Source organism: Megalobrama amblycephala, linkage group LG17, assembly GCF_018812025.1.
Source record: "Megalobrama amblycephala isolate DHTTF-2021 linkage group LG17, ASM1881202v1, whole genome shotgun sequence".
Taxonomy (NCBI): Eukaryota; Metazoa; Chordata; class Actinopteri; order Cypriniformes; family Xenocyprididae; genus Megalobrama; species Megalobrama amblycephala.
Window position 1 is genome coordinate 174,004 of NC_063060.1, and position 23,577 is coordinate 197,580.

The window sequence follows — 23,577 nt, forward strand, 5'->3', positions numbered from 1 at the left end:
AGTGTGCTATTGATGGAGTAGCGTGTGTTATTGATGGAGTAGTGTGTGTTATTGATGGAGTAGTGTGTTATTGATGGAATAGCGTGTGTTATTGATGGAGTAGTGTGTTATTGATGGAGTAGCGTGTGTTATTGATGGAGTAGCGTGTGTTATTGATGGAGTAGCGTGTGTTATTGATGGAGTAGTGTGTGTTATTGAAGGAGTAGCGTGTGTTATTGATGGAGTAGTGTGTGTTATTGAAGGAGTAGCGTGTGTTATTGATGGAGTAGTGTGTTATTGATGGAGTAGTGTGTTATTGATGGAGTAGTGTGCTATTGATGGAGTAGCGTGTGCTATTGATGGAGTAGCGTGTGTTATTGATGGAGTAGCGTGTGTTATTGATGGAGTAGCGTGTGTTATTGATGGAGTAATGTGTGTTATTGATGGAGTAGCATGTGTTATTGATGGAGTAGTGTGTTATTGATGGAGTAGCGTGTGTTATTGATGGAGTAGTGTGCTATTGATGGAGTTGTGTGTGTTATTGATGGAGTAGCGTGTGTTATTGATGGAGTAGCGTGTGTTATTGATGGAGTAGTGTGTTATTGATGGAGTAGCGTGTGTTATTGATGGAGTAGCGTGTGTTATTGATGGAGTAGTGTGTTATTGATGGAGTAGTGTGTTATTGATGGAGTAGCGTGTGTTATTGATGGAGTAATGTGTGTTATTGATGGAGTAGCATGTGTTATTGATGGAGTAGTGTGTTATTGATGGAGTAGCATGTGTTATTGATGGAGTAGTGTGCTATTGATGGAGTTGTGTGTGTTATTGATGGAGTAGCGTGTGTTATTGATGGAGTAGCGTGTGTTATTGATGGAGTAGCGTGTGTTATTGATGGAGTAGTGTGTTATTGATGGAGTAGCGTGTGTTATTGATGGAGTAGTGTGTTATTGATGGAGTAGTGTGTTATTGATGGAGTAGCATGTGTTATTGATGGAGTAGTGTGCTATTGATGGAGTTGTGTGTGTTATTGATGGAGTAGCGTGTGTTATTGATGGAGTAGCGTGTGTTATTGATGGAGTAGCGTGTGTTATTGATGGAGTAGTGTGTTATTGATGGAGTAGCGTGTGTTATTGATGGAGTAGCGTGTGTTATTGATGGAGTAGTGTGTGTTATTGATGGAGTAGTGTGTTATTGATGGAGTAGTGTGTGTTATTGATGGAGTAGTGTGTTATTGATGGAGTAGTGTGTGTTATTGATGGAGTAGCGTGTGTTATTGATGGAGTAGCGTGTGTTATTGATGGAGTAGTGTGTGTTATTGATGGAGTAGTGTGTTATTGATGGAGTAGTGTGTGTTATTGATGGAGTAGCGTGTGTTATTGATGGAGTAGTGTGTGTTATTGATGGAGTAGCGTGTGTTATTGATGGAGTAGCGTGTGTTATTGATGGAGTAGCGTGTGTTATTGATGGAGTAGTGTGTTATTGATGGAGTAGTGTGTGTTATTGATGGAGTAGCGTGTGTTATTGATGGAGTAATGTGTGTTATTGATGGAGTAAAGTGTTAGTATTGTGAGCGCACAGAATCAGACTGAATGAACGAACTGAATGAATCTCACTGTTCGTCTCACTTCATCTCTTCTTTTGCCGTTCATTCTGTTCTTTCACTAAATGAATCTCACCCTCCTCTTCTCCTCCTACGCTCCGCCTGGTCTTCACCGGTTCTCTCACGTCTCTGTGTGTGTCGTCCTGCCGTTAGAGGGACGTGGATGAGACGGCACAATATGTGAGTATGAGCTTCAGCTTCAGCCTCAGAGCAGCTCATGAAATCACAGCTGAGACAGAAACATTCCAAATTCATCAGAGCCACTGCATCTGAGCCGCTTCACTGCATGAGTGTGTGTGTGTGTGTGTGTGTGTGTGTGTGTGTGTGTGTGTGTGTGTGAACCTCTCATACTGGATACTGGACTTTTATAGGGCCGTTTGAATGCAGACCATGAACTGAGAAGTTTATTATAGAAAAATACTGCTGGAGAGTATGGAAGGAATGAATGAATGCATGAATGATTTAATGAATGTATGAATAAATTAATTAAGGAATGAATGAATGCATAAATTAATTAAGGAATGAGTTAATGATTGAAGGAATGCATGATGGAATGAATGAATGAATGGATGCATGAAGAAATGAAAGATTGAAGGCATGAATGAAGAAATGCATGAATTAATGAATGAATGAATGAATGAATGAATGAACGCATGCATACACCAGTAACATATAATCAGGGTCAGAGATCATTGGTGAATGTTGTTGGCATCATGTTTACACTGAATCCTCGTGTGTTCAGGAGCTGATCATCGAGGATCTGCAGCCTGAGACGCTGTACTCCATCAGTGTGGCGGCGTACACCGTCAAGGGTGACGGAGCTCAGAGCGTCGCTCATCTGGTGCAGACGCCCGTCGCACGTGAGTGTGTGTGTGTGTGTGTGTTGAGACGTTCAGGGGCAGACGGACTCTTTTAGTTTAGTTTGAGGTGCTGTTTATGTGACAGATATCAGTGAAACTATCGCCCAGCGATTTATTAATAATTGGACTTCATCTGCATACACTCATGTAAAGCAATATATAGTAAATAGGAAATCTCAACTGCTTGATTGCTTGTGCTTGAGTCAGTGTGACAACTGTGAGTCTGCGTGTGTTTGTTTCCTCCAGTACCAGCTCGTCCCGTTCTGTCCGTTCAGCTGGTTAATGAGACGTCTGCGGCTGTGATCTGGACCACCCAACAATCCTCCAGCCCTCTGCTAGAGATCCTGGGCTTTCGTCTGACCTACGGCCTTAAGAACGACTCCCAGTCTTTCTCTGTGGACGTCAGACCTGAAGAGCGTCAGCACACCGTGAGCGACCTGCGTCCTGGTGGCGTCTACTCATTCCTCCTGGCCGCCAGAGGGCGCTCTGGATACGGCGAAGAGGCTGAAGAGGAGCTTCCGGTGCCCGAGTTTCCTCCCAAAGGTTTTCCGCAGCTGTCGGAGCGTGTCAATGCCACCTGCTGCTCGCTGCAGTTCACCTGGCTTCCTCCGAGCGGCGTTTATACGGGATACACGCTCGCGTACGAGGAAGCGGGTGGTGGCATTGAACCGCGGACGCTGACGGTACCGGCGGACGTGTCCAGCTACACCATTCACGGGCTGAACCCGGACCGGGCGTACGCTGTGAGAATGTCGGCTCACAACGGCGCTGGCTCGGGCCCGTATAGCCCACAGGTGCTGTACCGAACGACGGCCTTCGACACAGGTACGGCTGGTGAGCGGCACAGAACGAACCCCAACACCACCCGCAACTAACCCCACCCAACCCATCACCAGTGGGCGGAGCACAGGTAACACTCGGCCAGTCGCTGGGGGGCGGAGATTCGAGGTAAGTGACAGGTGTCAGTCACAGTCCATCTCGGAGGACGAGCGCTCAGGATCACAGTAAGACAGGAGACGGTTTCTTTTCCCTCGTCCTCTATTATGAGTTCCTTCACTGCCCTCCACGTCTACATTTCCCAACACTTCCCAGTCCAGTTTGCGGTGTGGCACAAATAAAATACATGTTTGTGTGTTTGTGTGTAATTGCGGTTTGTGTCTCACCTCGACTTCCTTCCTTCCACATAACCTTCATTAGCAGCGAGTGAATCTGGGCCGGCTCTCCCTGGAACTGCCGCATATGTGTCCGTCCGTCTGTGACCGCCATACGCTCACCTTCTTCCTCCCCCACAATTCCCTGCACAGGCCTCGGCGCACGCGGCGGACTCGCACACGTCTGCTCCCTCACGGTCCGGCTCACCTGGTCCCGTGTGTGTGTTGAAGTTCTTTGATTACGCGAGTCTCACGTGTTGTACGTGTCTGTGTGTGTTTTTGGACAGACGTGCCGAGGAATTTCTCAGTGAATCTGGCGACTAAGACGAGTGTGTTGCTGACGTGGGAGTTTCCAGAGAGCAGCGCCCCCTATCGCTTCACTGTGAGTTCTGTGTCTGTGTTATGATATTTATTTTAATTGAATATTAGGAAGTGAAAAGAAAGAAACGTATGCAGAGATGAATCTCTGACAATAACATCAACACTAGATGAATGTCGAGTTGAAAATGTTGCCTAGATAAACTTCCAAAAACTTGTTTTCCAGCACAAACATCTAAACATTCTTAAGATACATTTACTGGAGAAGAGAAATGACTGAAGATATTAAGACAAAAAAAGATAAAAATAATCATCCGCAGGCAGTAGATCCTTTTCCTTTTTAGCACCTAAACTTTGGAACAATCTTCCTCGCGTTGTTCGGGAAGCAGACACACTCTGTCAGTTTAAATCTAGACTAAAAACACATCTCTTTACACACAACACATTATCTACACGTCAATTGTTGACACGACTACTTTGTAAAAAGACCAAGCGTCTGCGCACATACACACTCAAACACTAAACGAACGACAAGAATACATTAAAGGTCTTCGGTTTTCAGTAGGAAAGGTGTCATTTAAGCGTTAATAATTAATGATTTTTAAAACTGAAGTGATTCAATCAAAAACCTACTTTAGCTTGATGATAATATTTTCCTAGAGCTGCTGTAAAGCCAAAACAATCTATCAATTAATTTTCCTGTTATCACTGTGAAGCTGCTGTGAAACAATCTGTATTGTGAAAAGCGCTGTATAAATGAAGAAGATTTGACTTGACTTTAAATGAGTTTGTGTTTAAAACAAGAACAAATATCTGCCAGAAAAATAATCTGGTCTTCTCTTTGAATTAAGTTTATTTTTCTGACACTTTAGGCAGATATTTGTTCTTTTTGACTTAATATCTTCAGTCATTTCTCTTCTCCAGTAAATGTATCTTGATTTAAGAATGTTTAGATGTTTGTGCTGGAAAACGAGACAGAAACACTGAGGAAGAGCAGTTTCTGCTGGAACAGAGCTTGTGTTTCTGGATTAGATTGTAAAGCCCATGTGAAGACCAGCTCAAACACAGCGGGATGTTTTTAGATTCACTAAACCTGACTGCAGCACATCTGATTCGGGGTTAGTAAACCAGGCTTCTGCACTGAGAGTTTCTGATGTCGTGCTAGAAACGTTCGCTCTCGTCCTCAGGTGGAGTACAACCGGCAGAAGATGGAGGTGGACGCTCGTCTGAGGAAGGCGGTTATTCCGAACCTACAGCCGGACACCAGTTACGACTTCAAGATCACCAGCCCCGAGGGGAACATGGGCGGACTCAGACACCGCATACACGCCAAGACCTCGCCGCCCATCCTGATCCGCCGGCCCGAGGTGGACCACACGCGAGAGGCCGAAGCCACGGTCACCATCATCCTGCCGTCGCTGGACACCAGGAGCAACGTGAGGTGCGAACGGCCTGATCGGACGCTCTCTGCTGGAGTGCACATGCGTTTACAGCACACGGAGAGGACGTATGAATCATGCATGACGTGCGCACACATACGTGCGGGAATCATCCAGTTGCTGCACTGTGAATAATTCAAACCCGCAGTCAATTTGTGTTTCTGGCTGCGTCTGGCTGCTGAGCTCAGGAAGAAAATCATTTCGGCTCCCAGTGCAACGCTGAAATACTGCAGCGCACACACTTTACAGCGCTCGCCGTTCAGACAAATCTCTCCGCAGCGCGCGCTTCCGTTTCTCGCTCTTCATGAAGATACATGTTAGAGAAAACAGCAGCGCCGCAGCAAAAGAAACGCTGCTTCATCTGTGAGTGCGAGATGATAAATAAACGACGTTCCTCGCTGATTACACACAAAAACAGCTGGCAAATGACTCCCAAACTCCTCTGCTCTCAACCACGAGCCATTATCATATCTGAAACAAAACCAAGATCTCTTGTGCTGCAAGTGAAGAATATAGAAGTGTATGAAAACATAAAATAATAATATAGTCAGAAGTACATTTGTGCTTCCTTCAAAGTACTTTACGGTTTCATCTAACAACAATTAATGTTAGTTTTCACATTACATGATAAAAAAAGTCGTATCTGTTAATATTTTTATTAACTAACATTAACAAACATAAACACTGTTAGTTAATGTTCGTCATTGCATTAATTAATGTTCACTAATGGGACCTTATTGTAAATTGCCAAAAGAATCATTAAATTCATGTTGATTCGCAGTCGGGGAACATCAGTCACAGCTGAAACGAATGTGCGTGTGGAGCGGCGTCTGCGTCACGTTCATTAGCGTTCGTTAGCGCGCGGCTCGTGTGGTTAATGAGATCTGGAGATCTAACATGTTGCTTCTGTACCTGCAGGAACATCTATGTGGTGGTGGTTCCTCTGAAGAGAGCCAGAGGAGTGATTCGCCATCTGAAGAGCCCAGACGAGATGGACCTGGAGGAGGTAGAGCGACCCTCACCGTCTCACTAGCTATAGATTTACATCCAAAGTTGTGAATTTAAAACTGGAATATGGCATAAAACATCAGCGTTTGCATCTCACGTGTTCATGAGAACAAAATCGTCACTTCATGGGAAACTGCTGCAAAATATCAGTAATAAAAATGTAAGTTTCTTCAATCGGGCTCTTTTCTCCTCCGTCATAAATGAGTTTGTCTCAGAGCGTCAGACGAAACACAATAAACGCTGTCATGTGATCAGGTGTTTGAGAACACAATCGCGTGAGACGCTTCTGGAGGAATTAAACCAAATCATTCTGATGACAGACTTTGACTCGGAACCACCAAACCAACATTTGAGATGCTGCGATGCGATTGGTCCGCTGGTTAGTGCCGTCATCCAATCACAGCCTCTGATGAGGCAAAGTCATGTAAGATTTTGAAGGATTTATTTGGTAAATGTGTAGTTCATGCGCATGTCTTCTTATCGGATAACAAATATCAACCTCATATGAGCACAGATTTTTTTTATGGACATTTTTTGAATTTATGCGCATCTTGGCATTTCCATCCAGAGCTTTTTATGCGATATCCCACATTTGCATAAAAATAGGTGGATGGAAACACAGCTTCTTCTGTTTATTATTATGTGTGAGATCTGACACAAGCAAACCTCTAACACAGGTTTTGATGTGTGTGTTGGCTGTTATTGTTGTTTTCACTGGTGTGTGTGTGTGTGTGTGATTCGCTCAGATCTGCTCGTTCTGCTGGAATATTGTATGAAACTCCGGAGATTTGACTTTCTCCTGTCGGAGGTCGTGCAGGTGAATGTGAATGTGAGCGTTTGCTTGCGGTCAGAGATTCTCAACAGATCAGTGAACAGACATAATGCAGGGTGTGAACACACATGAGACGGGACAGCATGAGAAAACGGCTGAAAACAGGAACATCATTTAGGCACAATAACACACCTGCAAACTCACAAGAGCTGAGAAAGGTGACGTGTTTCCGTATGAAGTCTTCATCGTCTCTCAGAGGAAAACTTTTAACATGTAAACGAAGCATTCAGGTGCACGCCGACGAGAAAACAAAGGGAAAACGCAATGTTTTTGCACATCAGCCTCAACTTGCTGGTCCAGAAGTTTATTTCTTTAGTCCTTTTTCACTGTTTGTGCAATGTGATCTTTTTCTTACAGCATTTCATTTCATGCAACATGACACCTACTGTAGCGGCAGATAATCATGATATATGACCAGGGTGAAGCTCGTATGCAAATATTAAATACCATTATAATATTTATTAAATGTCTCATATGTAGGTTTTTTATGGTTTCAGACATATGGAAGATGAACTTAAAGGGTTAGTTCACCTAAAAATGAAAATAATGTCATTAATTACTCACCCTCATGTCGTTCCACACCCGTAAGACCTTCGTTCATCTTCAGAACACAAATTAAGATATTTTTGATGAAATCCGATGGCTCCGTGAGGCCTGAGCAATGACATTTCCTCTCTCAAGATCCATTAATGTACTAAAAACATATTTAAATCAGTTCATGTGAGTACAGTGGTTCAATATTAATATTATAAAGCCACGAGAATATTTTTGGTGCGCCAAAAAAAACCTAAATAACGACTTATATAGTGATGGCCTGGATCTTGAGAGAGGAAATGTCATTGCTCAGGCCTCACTGGGCCATCGGATTTCATCAAAAATATCTTAATTTGTGTTCCGAAGATGAACGAAGGTCTTACGGGTGTGGAACGACATGAGGGCGAGTAATTAATGACAGAAAGTTCATTTTTGGCTGAACTAACCCTTTAATTATCAAAGAACACACATGGTAATGACATCATCACTACAAGATTATGAATATAAACGATCTTAGAAATTAAATACATACAAAAATGTCAATCAGTTAGAAAAAAGCCGTGATTATTTTCATCAGACAGGAGGATCAGACGCTTTTTCTCTGACGGATTCAGTGCTGATGTTGTTGCAGCTGCTGAAGGACATCAGTCAGAAGCAGCGAGACCCGCGGCAGCGTCAGGTGGACCTGCGGAGAGCTTACATCACGGCCCGCTTCACACCCGCCACCCTGCCCGCCTTCTTCACGCTGGGCAACCAGCAGGACTACGGCGGCTTCGAGAACCGGGCCTTAGAGGCGGGTCAGGAGTACGTCTTCTTCATCCTGGCTGAGCTCAACTCCACCACCGGGGTAAGATGTGCCGACTGTGTGTGTGTGTGTGTGTGTGTGTGTACAGGTGTAACGCTCTTGTGTTTGTGTGTTCAGAAGATGTTTGTGGCCAGCCCTTACACCGACCCCGTGATCGCGCCCGACTCGGACCCGCAGCCTCTGGACGCGGGCGACGGCCTCATCTGGGTGGTGGGACCCGTCCTGGCCGTGGTCTTCATCATCTGCATCGTCATCGCCATCCTGCTCTACAAGAAGTGAGTCTGAACTGAACCTGTTATCATGTGACCCGTGTGATTGATTGATTGATTGATTGATTGATCATGTGACCCGTGTGATTGATTGATTGATTGATTGATTGATCATGTGACCCGTGATTGAGAGTCTCTTCATGCAACACGGTTTTGACAGATTGTCTCTTGTGTTCATAAGTTTACACCCCTGCAAGATCTTGATCATTTAGAAAAATTTAATTATTTTGTCTTCTAGAAATACTACGTTACTATATTAGAACAAACTAAAATAATTCTATTAGTAAATTTTAGTTAATGTTAAAATCACCATATACTAAAACATTTTTAAGATCTCTTAACATTAGTTACTGCACTGTGAATTGACATCGATATGAACAGGTTAATAAATGCTGTGAAAATATATTTTTTATTGTTAGTTCATGTTAGTTAATGCATTAATTAATGTTAACAAACTAGACCTTATTGTAAAGTGTTACTATAAAATCATACACAGCTTTATTAGAGCAGGGCTCAATAAACAATAAAGCAAGTTTTAAAATGATAAAGATTCTGCAGAGGGATATAAACTCATATAAACACATGCATAAATATACATAATGAAATGTACAGTGTTTCTGTCTCGTTTTCCAGCACAAATATTCTTAAATCAAGATACATTTACTGGAGAAGAGAAATAACTGAAGATATTAAGACGAAAATGTGTCAAAATGAAGTGAGTTTGTGTTTGAAACAAGAACAAATATCTGCCAATTCAAAGGGAAAACAAGATTATTTTTCTGACTCACTTCATTTTAATACATTTATTCAGAAAAGGCTTAATATCTTCAGTCATTTCTCTTCTCCAGTAAATGTATCTTGATTTAAGAGGTTTTTGCAGTAGATCTACACTTAAACTGGGTCAGCTTACATGCAGCATATGTAAAATAACTATAATCATAAATAAACATCATAAATATGATCTATGGATGCACTAGTTAGGAGAAGCAGAGATGATGTGAGCGGTACGGCAGTGGATCCTGAAGCGCTGTATCTATGACGACAGATTTGGGGACAGAGAGAATAACGTGTGATTAAATATGTAGGAAGCAGCTATTTCTGGACAGGAAGATAATAGAGTCTGAGGTGAAGATTCAATCAGATGAACTGCAGAATGATCTGGATGAAACCAGGCAAGAGGAACCATTCATAGTTATGTTATTATAATATTCATTAGATGTCATGTTTGTTATGTGTGTATATAAAATTAATTATGTTTTTATGTGGTGTTTATAATGGTTTCATACATACGGAGGTTGGAATTATTGGAAACGCTTTACAATAAAGTCCCGTTAGTTAATGCATTAACTATCATTAACTAATATTGAGCAGGACATTTGTGTATTTATTCATCTTTGTTAATATTAGTTAATAAAAATACAGCTGTTCGTTGTTAGTTCATGTCCATTAAATAATATGAACAACTTTAAATTTTAATCATTGTTGAACATTTACTTTTCACAGACCGTGACGATGTTTCCATCATAAATCTGGCAAAGCTTTTTATATTTTTACATTTACAAGCCTATACTTTGTGTTTCTTACCTTAACATTTAATTACGGTAAACTAGTTAACACTGCTTTCTAATTCACCAGCTCCCTCATATAAACTCTTTATTGGAGCAAATGTGAACACAAAAATTATATATTTTTCTGTTGAACAATATATAATTTTTCCCAACTATGATGAGTTCTGCTTCTGAGAAAAGAGAAACACAGACATTCAGGCAGGAGTTTCTCCTCGTGTCAGTGATGATGATGATGATGATGATGATGATGATGAAGACTCTGGAGTCACACTGACTGAAACGTGACGCAGATAAAAACTCTTATATTTGAGCCTCGTCTTTGTCTAGATTCCAGCTCTGCTCTTCATCAGGTGCATTCTGGGACACCGTCTTCTGGCACACACACACACACCGTTTATGCCGGTTCAGTCGTGTCCCAGTTTCATTCTTTGTTTGGATGTGAATAAATGTGAGTGATGTTTCTCGGCGTGAGCTCATTCGGAGCTGTGGCAGGGATCCGTGTTTGCCAAATTGCTGGCGTGACCTTGCTGGCGCCGCGGGGGGAGCGAGCGGAAACGTCGGGCCGGTCCGGCTGATAAATCCGCCCTTGGGTCTGATCCATCCCTGCCCCCTTCCATTTAGTCCGGAACAATCTAGTCCCGCGGGGCCGCAGTTAAACTGTCCCCAATGAAGGAGAGCGTTATCTGCAGGAGGTGTCATGTAGCTGCGGCATACAAATGCACTATATTGATTTCTCTCTCTCTCTCTCTCTGTGTGTGTGTGTGTGTGTGTGTGTGTGTGTGTGTGTGTGTGACGTGGCGTTTGATGGGACTCCAGTAAACCCGACAGGTAAGTGAGATCTGATCCCTCGTCTCTGAGAGAAGATTAAAGCTCTTATTTGAGACAGAACACCCTTCAATCCCTGTAGCCTGCTTTATTTATGTTGTTCTGCGCTTTGATTTGATTTCTGTCCGTCGAGTCTCGTTAATAACACACATTCTGTGTGTGTGTGTGTGTGTGTGTGTGTGTGTTTTCACTCATTAGCAAACGCAAGGACTCTGAGCCGGGAACCAAATGTTTGCTGAACAATGCCGAGATGATGGCTCACCATCCCACCGACCCCGTGGAGATGAGACGCATCAACTTCCAGACACCAGGCACGCGCACTCACACACACACGCACACACACGCACACACACACACACACACGCACACACACACACACACACACACACACACACACACACACACACACACGCACGCACGCACGCACACACACACACACACACACACACACACACACACACACACACACACACGTGCAGACGGTCTCGTGGTCTACTGTCTACATAGGCAGCTCACTTTTAAGGCAGCATCTTCACGCTCGACTGATTTATTCGTCACACTCCTCACATCGAGCCGCTCAGATCTGTCAATCACTTTCAGCTCAGCCTATAGCGAGATATTGGGGCGTGGCTACTGTAGCGTCAGATGGGTTTATTATTCTTTTAAACTTTATTTATTATTAACGATATTGCATGTTGATTCAGCCTCATTTAGTGTTTGATGATGTCAGTGTCATTTTGTGTCAAGGAAAAAGAGTTTGTCAACGGACATTTTTCATCATAGTTTACATTAACAAATGAACTCTAATAATCACAGCCTGAGCTGAGCATTCTGGGACTGAAGAAGGCAGATTTCATCATCAGCACACGAGGTGTTGTGACACTCACTAGGTGTTTCAGCTCTCTCGGTGACGGCGGTCATGTGCGATTCACACACACACACACACCACAGAGAGCGCCTGTCGTGATGGTTTGTAGGTCATCTCCATGACGACCGCTGTGACCTTTGCTCCCGCAGGTATGATGAGTCACCCGCCCATCCCCATCTCTGATCTGCCCGAACACACGGAGCGCCTGAAGGCCAACGACAACCTGCATCTGTCGCAGGAGTACGAGGTGAGTAACGCAGAGAGACAGGAGGGAGAGAGTGACCTTCACCGCCGCGCCGCTCTTCAGACCGTGTGACGAACGAGGAGAGGAAGCTGTTAATGCTGAGCGAGAGAAACGGCAAAAGAACAAAACAGACATCAAACACTAACAGCATAGATTGATTGATGGATTGATGGATTCTCTCATTCTCTCTCTCTGTCTCTCAGTCGATTGATCCTGGTCAGCAGTTCACATGGGAACATTCAAACCTGGAGGTGAACAAGCCGAAGAACCGCTACGCCAACGTGATCGCGTACGACCACACGCGTGTCGTTCTCGCGCTGGCAGACGGTACGACCTCTGAGCCTCATTCGATCAATTCAGTGTGTTTTGTGTGTTCTCCTTCATATGCCAATAAACTCACTAAACACACTTCTGTCTTTCGGCACAGCTGTGATGTTTTCCTGTTTTCTCCCTAGGCATTATGGGTAGTGACTACATCAACGCGAACTACATCGATGGTTACAGGAAGCAGAACGCGTATATCGCCACCCAGGGGCCGCTGCCGGAGACCTTCGGTGATTTCTGGCGGATGGTGTGGGAGCAGAGAGCCGCTTCAGTGGTCATGATGACTAAACTAGAGGAGAAATCCCGGGTGAGAGAGACTCTAAACACGACCTCAGAGCGCTGAGAGTCTCGAGCTGGTCTTCATGTCACGCTTTCCTCTTGTTTAGATCAAGTGCGATCAGTACTGGCCCAGTCGCGGCACGGACACGTACGGGGCGGTTCAGGTCACTCTGCTGGACACGATGGAACTGGCCACGTTCTGTGTGCGAACCTTCTCTCTGCATAAGGTGAGACGGCTTTACATTTCTATCCTGTCGTCGGTGAGCTCCGCCCAACATGCTTCGTTTTCTGACCCTGCTGAAAAAATGTAGTGACGTCTGTAACATCCTGATGTTTTCACCCATCAGAGCGGCTCCAACGAGAGGAGAGAGGTCCGGCAGTTCCAGTTCACGGCTTGGCCCGACCACGGCGTTCCCGAATATCCCACTCCATTCCTGGCCTTCCTCCGCAGGGTCAAAGCGTGCAACCCGCCGGACGCCGGTCCCGTCATCGTCCACTGCAGGTCAGTGTTCAGGCCTTCACTGCCGCTCCAAAGCAAAGCATCCGCATCTTTACATCGATCCGTGATCGTCCCCGGGGCCGATGATAAATGCGCTGTAAACACTAATGTGTGTTTTATTCCCTCTCAAATGCTTCAGCCTGCAGAGTAAGACGGTTCTGCTTGTTATATAAGAGAGTTGCTGTGTTTATTCATTTATTGAGGACACCTCTCCAGTCCTGCAGACTAAACTAGTCTGTCCTCAAATCCACCCTGAAGCGCTCAGACTTTACTGATGGAAACTGCTTCGTGAAGCTCCAAAACGCTTGTTAAAGGGATAGTTCCTCCAAAAATGAAAATTATCCCTTGATTTTCATCCTATAAAGTTTTAAATATGGATATTTTTCTTACAAAAACTGATTGTGTTCATCTGAAAGATGATAGTCATATACACACAGGATGGCTTGAGGGTGAGTAAATCATGGGATAATTTTCATTTTGGGTGAACTATCCCTTTAATTTTTGTTTCCAACCAGTGATTTGAAGCTCGTATCAAACTAATGTTACGTCATTACGGTTTAGAAACGTTCCCGTGAGTGTGCAATGATCTCTGAACACATGAACTAGTGTCTGTATGGTTTCTACCTGATCTCAGATCAGTTTTATACATTTGTAGACATTTTTTAACGACACATTTGTATAATAAAAGGAAGAGGCCTGATTAATCAAACTCTCAATAAAACAAGCCCTACAATTGAATAAAATAACACATATTATACAGACACTTCATATTTAATGGTATTGGATGATGTGTTAATTGCATTTAATAATTACATTTTCAATAAAACATCTGCAGTTGTTTTTAAAGGGTGTTTTTACATGCAGTTTTCTGACCAGCAGGAGTCGCCAGCGTGTGCCGTTTAGAGATTCAAAAGAGTGAATCATTTTGACATTCTGAAAGCAGTTTTAAGTTTTAGTTTATTTGCACAAATATAAAATATATACAATAAAAAACAAAAGTTCAATCCATATACTGTGCAGGGAGAGGCAAAAAACCCAAAGGCCTTATTTAAAGTCTCCACTTAAACAACAACAAAAAACTAAATGGGAATTTAAAGAAAGAAAAAAAAGCTAAATTATAAATATATAAATGTATATAACTGCAACAAGTTAATTACAGCATGTATATATAATAATAATAATAATAATAATAATGATGATATACTCCAAAAACAAACCATATAGAGTGCATGAGACATCAATAAACAAAAAAGCACAATTACAAAGCAGCAATAAAATGATTCTTTATACATCTTTGTAACATTTTAAAGAAGAACATTTTTCTGCTAGATGAGATAAACCATTCCATAATTTAATACCCCTAAATCATATAGAATATTGACCTCTACCAGTGAGAATTTTAGGAAGATGAAAATCTGAGCATTGACGAGTTAAGTGACAGTGAACCTGTGAATTTACTTTAAAATACATCTTAAATTTCTCTGGAATGTTACCTGCATGTGAATATATCTTATAAATAAAGACACAAGTTTGAGAAATGTTAATATCATAAACAGTAAGAACCTGAAGTTTCTGAAATAGAGAAGCAGATGAAGTATATGCATTTGATCGGGTTGCAATCCTGACAAAACGTTTCTGAAGGATAAAGATGTTTTTGCAATTGATTCAATTGATTCCAAGCATCACTATCAGACACACACACACACACACACACACACTTTCATAGTAGTTTAGTATCTTCACACACTCAGATTACAGCATTGTTCGGCATCATGCGTGTTCCTCTGTAATCTGGATTATTGAAGTTATTAAACTGTATAATCCCAGTGTTTTTCTGTGTCAGATGAATGCGTCTGTAAATCAGATATCAGTAGCCAGAAACAGATCGGGGGAATTATACTGTGGTGTTTTCCGTGTGTGTGTGTCTCAGCGCCGGCGTGGGCCGCACCGGCTGCTTCATAGTGATCGACGCCATGCTGGAGCGCATCCGTCACGAGCGGACGGTGGACGTGTACGGTCACGTGACCCTGATGCGCTCGCAGAGGAACTACATGGTGCAGACGGAGGATCAGTACGGCTTCATCCACGAGGCGCTGCTGGAGGCCGTGGCCTGCGGGAACACGGAGGTGGCGGCGCGGAGCCTGTACTCCTACATACAGACGCTGTCGCAGGTGGAGGCGGGAGAACACGTGAGCGGAATGGAGCTGGAGTTCAAGGTTCATTATCGACTAATAATGACACACACTAGAAGTGATATTGAGCTTGATGTTTCTCCTCATTGATCAGCAAACAACAAAAAGATATTTACATTAAAAACATTAATACATCTGAATGATTTTAAACCTTTGACCAGTAGTGTAGATGCATAATTTCCATACAATAAATAAAAATGTTTTGTTTATTTCACTGATTGGATCACCAGAATTTGAACATGTAAATCATATTTTTATAATGAATTTTCATATTTTACTGCACATCAGTTTGAAGGTTTGCGTAGTACATAAATAGTGGTTATAAGCAGTTAAAGTAAACCATGAAGGCCTGTTAAAGTGTTTCCAGGACAGTTTTAATGTGACTTTCATGTTACAAACATAAAGTTTTAGGGTGTCGGTTCCCATTACACTGTGGTGACCTCAGCCGTGACCCCTTCACCTTATTCTGATGTGTTTGTGTCCGTCAGCGTCTGGCCAACACTAAAGCACACACCTCCCGGTTCGTCAGCGCTAATCTGCCCTGCAACAAGTTCAAGAACCGGCTGGTGAACATCATGCCGTACGAAACCACACGCGTGTGTCTGCAGCCAATCAGAGGCCTGGAAGGGTCCGACTATATCAACGCCAGCTTCATCGACGGATACAGGTAGACTTTACCTGCAGTTCAAAACATGAACGGATTTGATGGACTCCAGCTTCAGACTGAATGTGTGTCATACAGCAGATAGTTGTGCAGGTGTGTCGCGTCACGCAGTGTCCTTGTGTCTTCAGGCAGCAGAAGGCGTATATTGCGACGCAGGGGCCGCTGGCGGAGACGACTGAGGACTTCTGGCGGATGCTGTGGGAACACAACTCCACCATCGTGGTGATGCTGACCAAACTGCGCGAGATGGGACGGGTGAGAAGCTCACACACTCCAACCTGTGCTCATTTCATCAGCTGTTTTTAATCTAGTCTTACTCTTAGTCTTGTGTGAGATTTAGTTTAGTTGTCGTCTTAGCCATGGAAACAAAGGTTGGCAATGAATATTTTTCATCCTAGTTTTGGTTGAAATGAGCAGTTGCAGTAACATCTGTGTGTCGACAGGAGAAGTGTCATCAGTACTGGCCGGCGGAGCGTTCGGCTCGATATCAGTACTTCGTGGTGGATCCCATGGCAGAATACAACATGCCGCAGTACATCCTGAGAGAGTTCAAAGTCACTGACGCCAGGGTGAGTACAGGCCATCATTTACCGCGGTACGATCATTCAGATCATATATGAAGCACCAGAGCGTCACAGAGGAGAACTGAGCCGACCGAGTCTGGATTGAACACTGAATTTAATGAGAATTTAACTTTGTGTGCCGAAAGACTAACTTACTTCCTGGTGATTTTTGTTGTTAAATCTGAGTGTTTGTTGATACATCTGGGAAATTTAATCATTTAATAATTTATCAGACACTTTTATCCAAAGCGACTTACAAATGAGGAGACCAAGAGAAGCAATAAAACCAGCAAAACGGAAATAATATGTGATAAGTGTGAGTCTCAGTCTAGCACAGTCCATGTCATGGGAGACATCACAACTACATAACTATGTCCTAGCAACTGCATAGCAACACCCTAGAAACCACCCAGTACAACCTAGCAACACCCTAGCAACCACCCATAACACCATAGTAACTGCCTTGCAACCACATACCAATGCCACACAGAACACCATAGCAACTGCCTAGCAACCACCTAGAACTCCCTAGCAACACCATAGCAGCCACCCAATACAACCTAGCAATACCCTAGCAATCACAGCAATGCCACCCACAACACCCTAGCAACCACATAGCAACACCCTAGCAACCACCCATAACACCATAGTAACTGCCTTGCAACCACATACCAATGCCACTCAGAACACCATAGCATCTGCCTAGCAACCACCTAGAACACCCTAGCAACATCATAGCAGCCACCCAGTACAACCTAGCAGTACCCTAGCAACCACAGCAATGCCACCCACAACACCCTAGCAACCACATAGAAACACCCTAGCAACCACCCAGAACACCCAATCTAGCAACTGCTTAGCAACCACCCAGAATACTCTAGCAACTGCCCTGGAACACCCTAGCAATGCCCTAGAAACACATGACACTCATGAATCCTCATGAAGAGAGATTGAGTGATTAGATTCATGACGCTGACATCATGTGTCTCAGGACTCTCACAGCAGCTCAGATCTGCAGATGATCCAACTCATTGTCTTTTTCTCCATAGGATGGACAGTCCAGAACTGTCAGACAGTTCCAGTTCACCGACTGGCCAGAACAAGGTGTTCCAAAGTCAGGGGAGGGTTTCATTGATTTCATTGGACAGGTGCATAAAACCAAGGAGCAGTTCGGTCAGGATGGACCAATCACAGTGCACTGCAGGTGATGATGACACTCTGACTCAACTAACACTAGACTGATAGCCATCACTGATGTATCTGCACTGGTCACACTGTAAACACACACACACACACACACACACACACTCAGTGTTTGTCTCTCTCTCTGTGTCAGTGCGGGCGTCGGACGCACAGGTGTGTTCATCACTCTCAGTATCGTGCTGGAGCGGATGCGTTACGAGGGCGCCGTCGACATCTTCCAGACCGTCAAAATGCTGCGCACGCAACGGCCGGCGATGGTGCAGACTGAGGTACAGTAAACACACGTCACAGTCATCAAACAGTTCATCATCGACCTGTGAGTCTGGAGAAGATCTCGGCTCGTTCTCAGGACAGTTTCTGTTCAACATCCTGTAGAAAATATTTCCTCCCTCAGACCCAAAGTACCACAAATACTATGATTCTTCATAGATTTTATTCCATGAAATGTTAGACTGTGCTAGTGATAAACAGAGACATACATGGCAACGCCCTAGCAACCATCTAGCAACCACTCCGAACCCCCTTGCAACTGCCTAGCAAAATCCTTGCAACAACCCACAAACACCCTTACAAATTCCTAGCAACACCCTTGCAACCACCCCATAGTAACTAGTAAGTGCATCACCATAGTAACTGTTTAGCAACCACATAGCAGTGCCATAGCAACCACTGATAACACCCTAGCAAATACACAGAACACCCTAGCAAATGCCTAGCAGCCACCCAGAATACCCTAGAAACTGCCTAGCAACCACTTAACAATGTCCTAGCAACACCCTATCAACCATTGAGAACACCCTTGCAACTGCCTAGGAAAACCCATGCAACCACCCTTACAACCACCCAGAACATCACCATAGTAACTGTCTAGTAACCACTTAGCAATGCCATAGCAACCATCGATAACACTCTAGCAAATATACAAAACACCCTAGGAGCACCCACAACATCCTAGTAACTGGTTGGCAACCATGTAGCAATTACATACCAATCACTCAGAACAGCCTAGCAACCATCCAGAACACCTTAGTAACCACATAGTATTTGCCTAGCAACAACCCACCACACCCTACCAACCATCCACAACACCCTATCAACCACTCAGAACACCCTAGCAGCTGCCTAGCAACAACCCACCACACCCTACCAACCACTCAGAACACCCTAGCAGCTGCCTAGCAACCACATGGCAACACCCTAGCAACTGCCTAGCAACCACATAGCAACGCCCTAGCCACGACTCATAATACCTTAGCAACTGCCTAGGTGCACCCTAGCAACTGCCTGGCACTCCTAACACCCTAGCAACCATCCAGAACACCTTAATAACTGCATTGCAACAACATAGCATTTGCCTAGCAATAACCCACAACACCCTACCAACCACACAGAACACCCTAGCAGCTGCCTAGCAACCACATGGCAACACCCTAGCAACTGCCTAGCAACCATCCAGAACACCTTAGTAACTGCATTGCAACCACATAGCATTTGCCTAGCAACCACCCACAACACCCTAGCAGCTGCCTAGCAACCACATGGCAACACCCTAGCAACTGCCTAGCAACTTCCATAGCACTGCCCTTGCAACGACTCATTAGCAACTGCCTAGGTGCACCCTAGCAAATACCCACAACATCCTAGCAACTGCCTGGCACTCCTAACACCCAAGCAACCATCCAGAACACCTTAGTAACTGCTTTGCAACCACATAGCATTTGCCTAGAAACAACCCACAACACCCTTCCAACCACCTAGAACACCCTAGCAGCTGCCTAGCAACCACATGGCAACTGCCTAGCAACCACATAGCAATGCCCTAGCAACCACCCAGAACACCACAGTAATTGCCTAGCAAAAACCCAGAACACCCAAACAACTGTCTAGAGCAGAGTTTTGCTACAGCAAGCACCACTCACATTTCCATCAGAAAATGTACATTTTCTAGTTACTTTTTTATTATGTCAAACACAGAATATAATGTACTAGTGCTGAACAGGGACATACAGGGATAATCAGATGAACAACAAACTCTTAAAAATGAAAGTTTTATTTAATGTCACTTTAGTCCAGAGGCGTCCAGTCCTGTTCCCTGCAGAGTTCAGATCAACACACACCTGTCTGTGATGATCTTCATCAGGTGATTCAGGAGTGAAGCTGATCCCTGCAGGAGCAGGACTGGGTCAGATCAGTGACGTCGAGTGTTCATCACATCTGTCTGTCTGTCCGCAGGACGAGTATCAGTTCTGCTATCAGGCCGGTCTGGAGTACCTTGGAAGTTTTGATCACTATGCAACATAAGAGAAGAAGAACGCCAACATGTCAAACCTTCCCCCTCAACAACCCCACAAACACTCGCAGAGGAACAAACTCATACAGCGCAGACGTTCTCTCAGAACCTCCGGAGACGCAAACTATTACCTCAGTGTTCAAATATTGATATTAATGTTGTGGTCGGCTTTTTAGAAATATTAAACTGTGGATGAAGATCTTCTTCGTAACAAGAGGAAAATATTACATGTACAAAATCTATTTAAAGCAAAACAACAACAACAAAAAAAGAAACTATGAAATCAAAAGCCTGGATAATTGCTGCACCCTTCAGTGGGAGTTTCTTCAAACTGTATTTGCCAACGTCAGACGTGAGTTAGTGTGAACGAAGGGAACGCGAGTCATCGTTGCCATCCGGACCGCAGATCTCCTACCTTCTGTGCCTAACGGAGCGACCGCAGAACCGCAGCCAACGCGTCGACGTGATGTAATCTCTGCTCCGGAGCTCGTGGACCAGACGGACTGAACTCCTGTGAATACTGTATTTCGGTGTGTCTCTACATGACTATATGCTGCTTACGCCGTGTTTGGGTGGCCGAGGGAGTTTTCAATGCTTGAATCTCGTATCTGTATCATGTTCTTTTGCTCCTTTCAGCTGTGGCATAATGTACTACGCCTAGTCTTTATGGTGAGACGGAAGAGGGACGATTATTCAGCCCAAAACATACAAGCGATTCAGCACGCACATTCTAGACACGGCGAGGAGGGATCTTGGGCGAAGACGAGGTTCATTCCCCAGTATTTCCAGTCACTGAATCGGATCTAGATCGTCGTCCTCGCCCATTTCCCCTCAAACAGATGTCCGGACAGTAGTTTCTGTTTCTGCTCATCTGTTTGACTCGTTCTCGCAGCGAAACTCTTCCTGTCATGTTTAGTTTAGCCGAGGCGTGATGTTTAGGAGTAGCGCAGGAAACGAGCCGGTTCGGAGACGTGAAGTGAGCCTTATCGTTGTTGTCAAATATTTAATCGACCTGATTTTTTATTTCATTTTGTTGATATTATGCTTGAATTTTTAAGGATCTATTTATTTACATGATTTTTATGGCAATATAATTTGTGAGCTGTGGTGTAGTTGGCCAGCTAATGTGACTGTACATGGCTCAGATGTACAGTGTTGTGCTTCGTAACCCTCTCAGATATTTTGATATTTCCTGTGCACTGATTGTTCTAGAGGAAGCCAACGGCCCGCGGCCCTCCGGAGCCCAAACGCACCGAAACGGTCCAGTCGTGACGTATCGTGCAAACTGAGACATTACACGTGTTCCTCATCAGCATTAATGGCATAATCAGTCAAACGAAGTGAAGTTGAAGCACACGCAGGTTTGAAGAGCCCAGAGAACCTCAGATCAAGTTTTGCATACAGTGATGTGCCGCGGTAAACTGATCTAACTCAACCCAACAAAAACTACCAGGGTCATACCATGTTAACGTGATTGACTGAAATGTGATGGATGGCCGATAAATGTATTGACAGCAAGTGAGATTTAAGACATGGTCACATTTACAGATGTTGTGCGACTTTTCAAAGAGCTTCAATAGGAATACATGCGAATTTCACAAAAGCACATTTCGCAAATTGTTCAAGTTGGTCGTGTGGATTCGCGTTACGCATCGCCAATATGAAATAGTTTTTGACCCTCAAATCACACCTTTACACAAAACTGCTTCTGTTAATCGGCCAAAGTGAATGTGGTTTAATCTAAAACATGACCAAATATCAGCGGATTAATGGTCGTGTTCGGTCAGCACATCAGAGAAGCGTGGTTTCAGCATCTGATGCATCACTGTACCGTTTCACCAGCTCAATACTAGTCAGCGAGACGCCGATCTGCATCAGCACAGAGTTTTTCTCTCCTCATGAAAGCACATTCAGACATTGAGACACGATTCTCACTAATTAAAATGTTCCTTTAAAGACGAAAGCACACAAATAACCCCTCAATCGGCTGTCAAAGCAACAATTGATCAGACGAGCGGCGAGTGAACGTGGGCCGAGTGCTGATGACGTAGTGGTTCACTTTTCTCTGCTTATTGATTTCAGATCATGTGTGTAGATATGTCGACTTTGTATTAAAACAGAACGACTGGATATACTGACGTGAAGACTGTGTGTCGTCTGTTATTTCATCAGTGAATTGTGATGAAACTGTTGAATTATTTTAATCATTAATCATGATTCCCTTTTCATTTAATTCTTCACATTTTCACTACTAGGTAGTGCTACTACTTACACACTCTCAAACACACACACAGGGGTTTGGCATTCACACCTCTGATGTTTGCCATGATGATCATGTTCTTCAGTTCATTCAGGTTCATCTGCTGAAGGACTCGAGTGTATAGAAGATCACAGGAACACACTGAACTCGAGCAGATGAGAATGTGAGGATTGCAGTCATCAGGTGCACCCTTAAATCAAAGGTTCATTGATGGTTTCATGAAGAACCTTTAACATCCATAGAACCACTAAAGGTTCTTGATAAGGTTCTTTAGATTATTAAAATGTTCTTTACACTAAGAAAAAATGGTTATTTTAAGAACTGATCACTGAAGTGTTTATATGTGAAAAAAAAAAAGCCTAAATTTAATCCGTTCATCATATAAAGCGATCGAGTTCAGAAAATTTTGACTAAACCACTCAATTCATATGGATTACTTTTACGATCTCTTTATGAACTTTTTGAAGTGTCAATGTGGTAGTTGCATACAGAAATGGCACAGATTTAATTAAAAATATCCTTGTGTTCTGAAGATGAACAAAAGTCTTAATGATCCCACAACATTGTGCAGGTTCTGGTTGTGAAACCACTGAGATTTAAGTCCCTGAAGAAATGGAAAAACCTTTCACAGGTGAGAATGTGTTGTTTTGTGTTTTTATATGTATTAACTCAACATTACAGGTTTTTATTACTTTGGTACTTTGTTTTTACTTTTACTTTAGTAACTTTTTAATGTTGTGTTAGCTTTCGTCTTGTTGTATTGTTAGTTTAGCAAAATCATCTGCTGAAGTCCGGCTTTGACCATTCCAATATGGCAGACAGTTTATGTATAGAGGCCCATAGAAACAGCCACTAATGATGCATCTATATATACTTGCTATGGTTTCATCCAGCATTGGGTGCTTTGAACCCTGGCTAAGATGCTAAGGGTGTCCTGCAGATGGCGCCGTGAGCTCATGCAGCTCCATCAGAAGCTGGAAGAAAAGTTGCTCTGGCAAAGGAT

General features: G+C 43.5%; 1 protein-coding gene across 29 annotated transcripts in view; it reads left to right on the forward strand.

Annotated features, from left to right (window-relative positions):
• ptprsb (protein tyrosine phosphatase receptor type Sb) overlaps window positions 1-22,458 on the forward strand; it is an 82,435-nt gene extending 59,977 nt beyond the window's left edge. For 10 of the 29 annotated variants that reach the window (XM_048163535.1, XM_048163533.1, XM_048163541.1 and 7 more), the window contains 23 exons: window positions 1,733-1,759; window positions 2,322-2,439; window positions 2,686-3,264; window positions 3,878-3,972; window positions 5,096-5,349; window positions 6,266-6,353; window positions 8,299-8,568; window positions 8,644-8,801; window positions 9,881-9,967; window positions 11,180-11,191; window positions 11,387-11,499; window positions 12,206-12,303; window positions 12,504-12,627; window positions 12,756-12,931; window positions 13,011-13,130; window positions 13,251-13,405; window positions 15,333-15,618; window positions 16,083-16,261; window positions 16,387-16,513; window positions 16,702-16,827; window positions 17,871-18,025; window positions 18,158-18,293; window positions 20,257-22,458. In XM_048163535.1, coding sequence (XP_048019492.1) covers window positions 1,733-1,759; window positions 2,322-2,439; window positions 2,686-3,264; window positions 3,878-3,972; window positions 5,096-5,349; window positions 6,266-6,353; window positions 8,299-8,568; window positions 8,644-8,801; window positions 9,881-9,967; window positions 11,180-11,191; window positions 11,387-11,499; window positions 12,206-12,303; window positions 12,504-12,627; window positions 12,756-12,931; window positions 13,011-13,130; window positions 13,251-13,405; window positions 15,333-15,618; window positions 16,083-16,261; window positions 16,387-16,513; window positions 16,702-16,827; window positions 17,871-18,025; window positions 18,158-18,293; window positions 20,257-20,325 — 3,552 coding nt within the window. In that variant the 3' untranslated portion in view covers window positions 20,326-22,458. The remainder of the gene's footprint in view (window positions 1-1,732; window positions 1,760-2,321; window positions 2,440-2,685; window positions 3,265-3,877; window positions 3,973-5,095; window positions 5,350-6,265; window positions 6,354-8,298; window positions 8,569-8,643; window positions 8,802-9,880; window positions 9,968-11,179; window positions 11,192-11,386; window positions 11,500-12,205; window positions 12,304-12,503; window positions 12,628-12,755; window positions 12,932-13,010; window positions 13,131-13,250; window positions 13,406-15,332; window positions 15,619-16,082; window positions 16,262-16,386; window positions 16,514-16,701; window positions 16,828-17,870; window positions 18,026-18,157; window positions 18,294-20,256) is intronic. The other 19 variants (XM_048163551.1, XM_048163553.1, XM_048163552.1 and 16 more) reach the window with 11 other exon arrangements.
• Window positions 22,459-23,577: the final 1,119 nt, after the last annotated feature.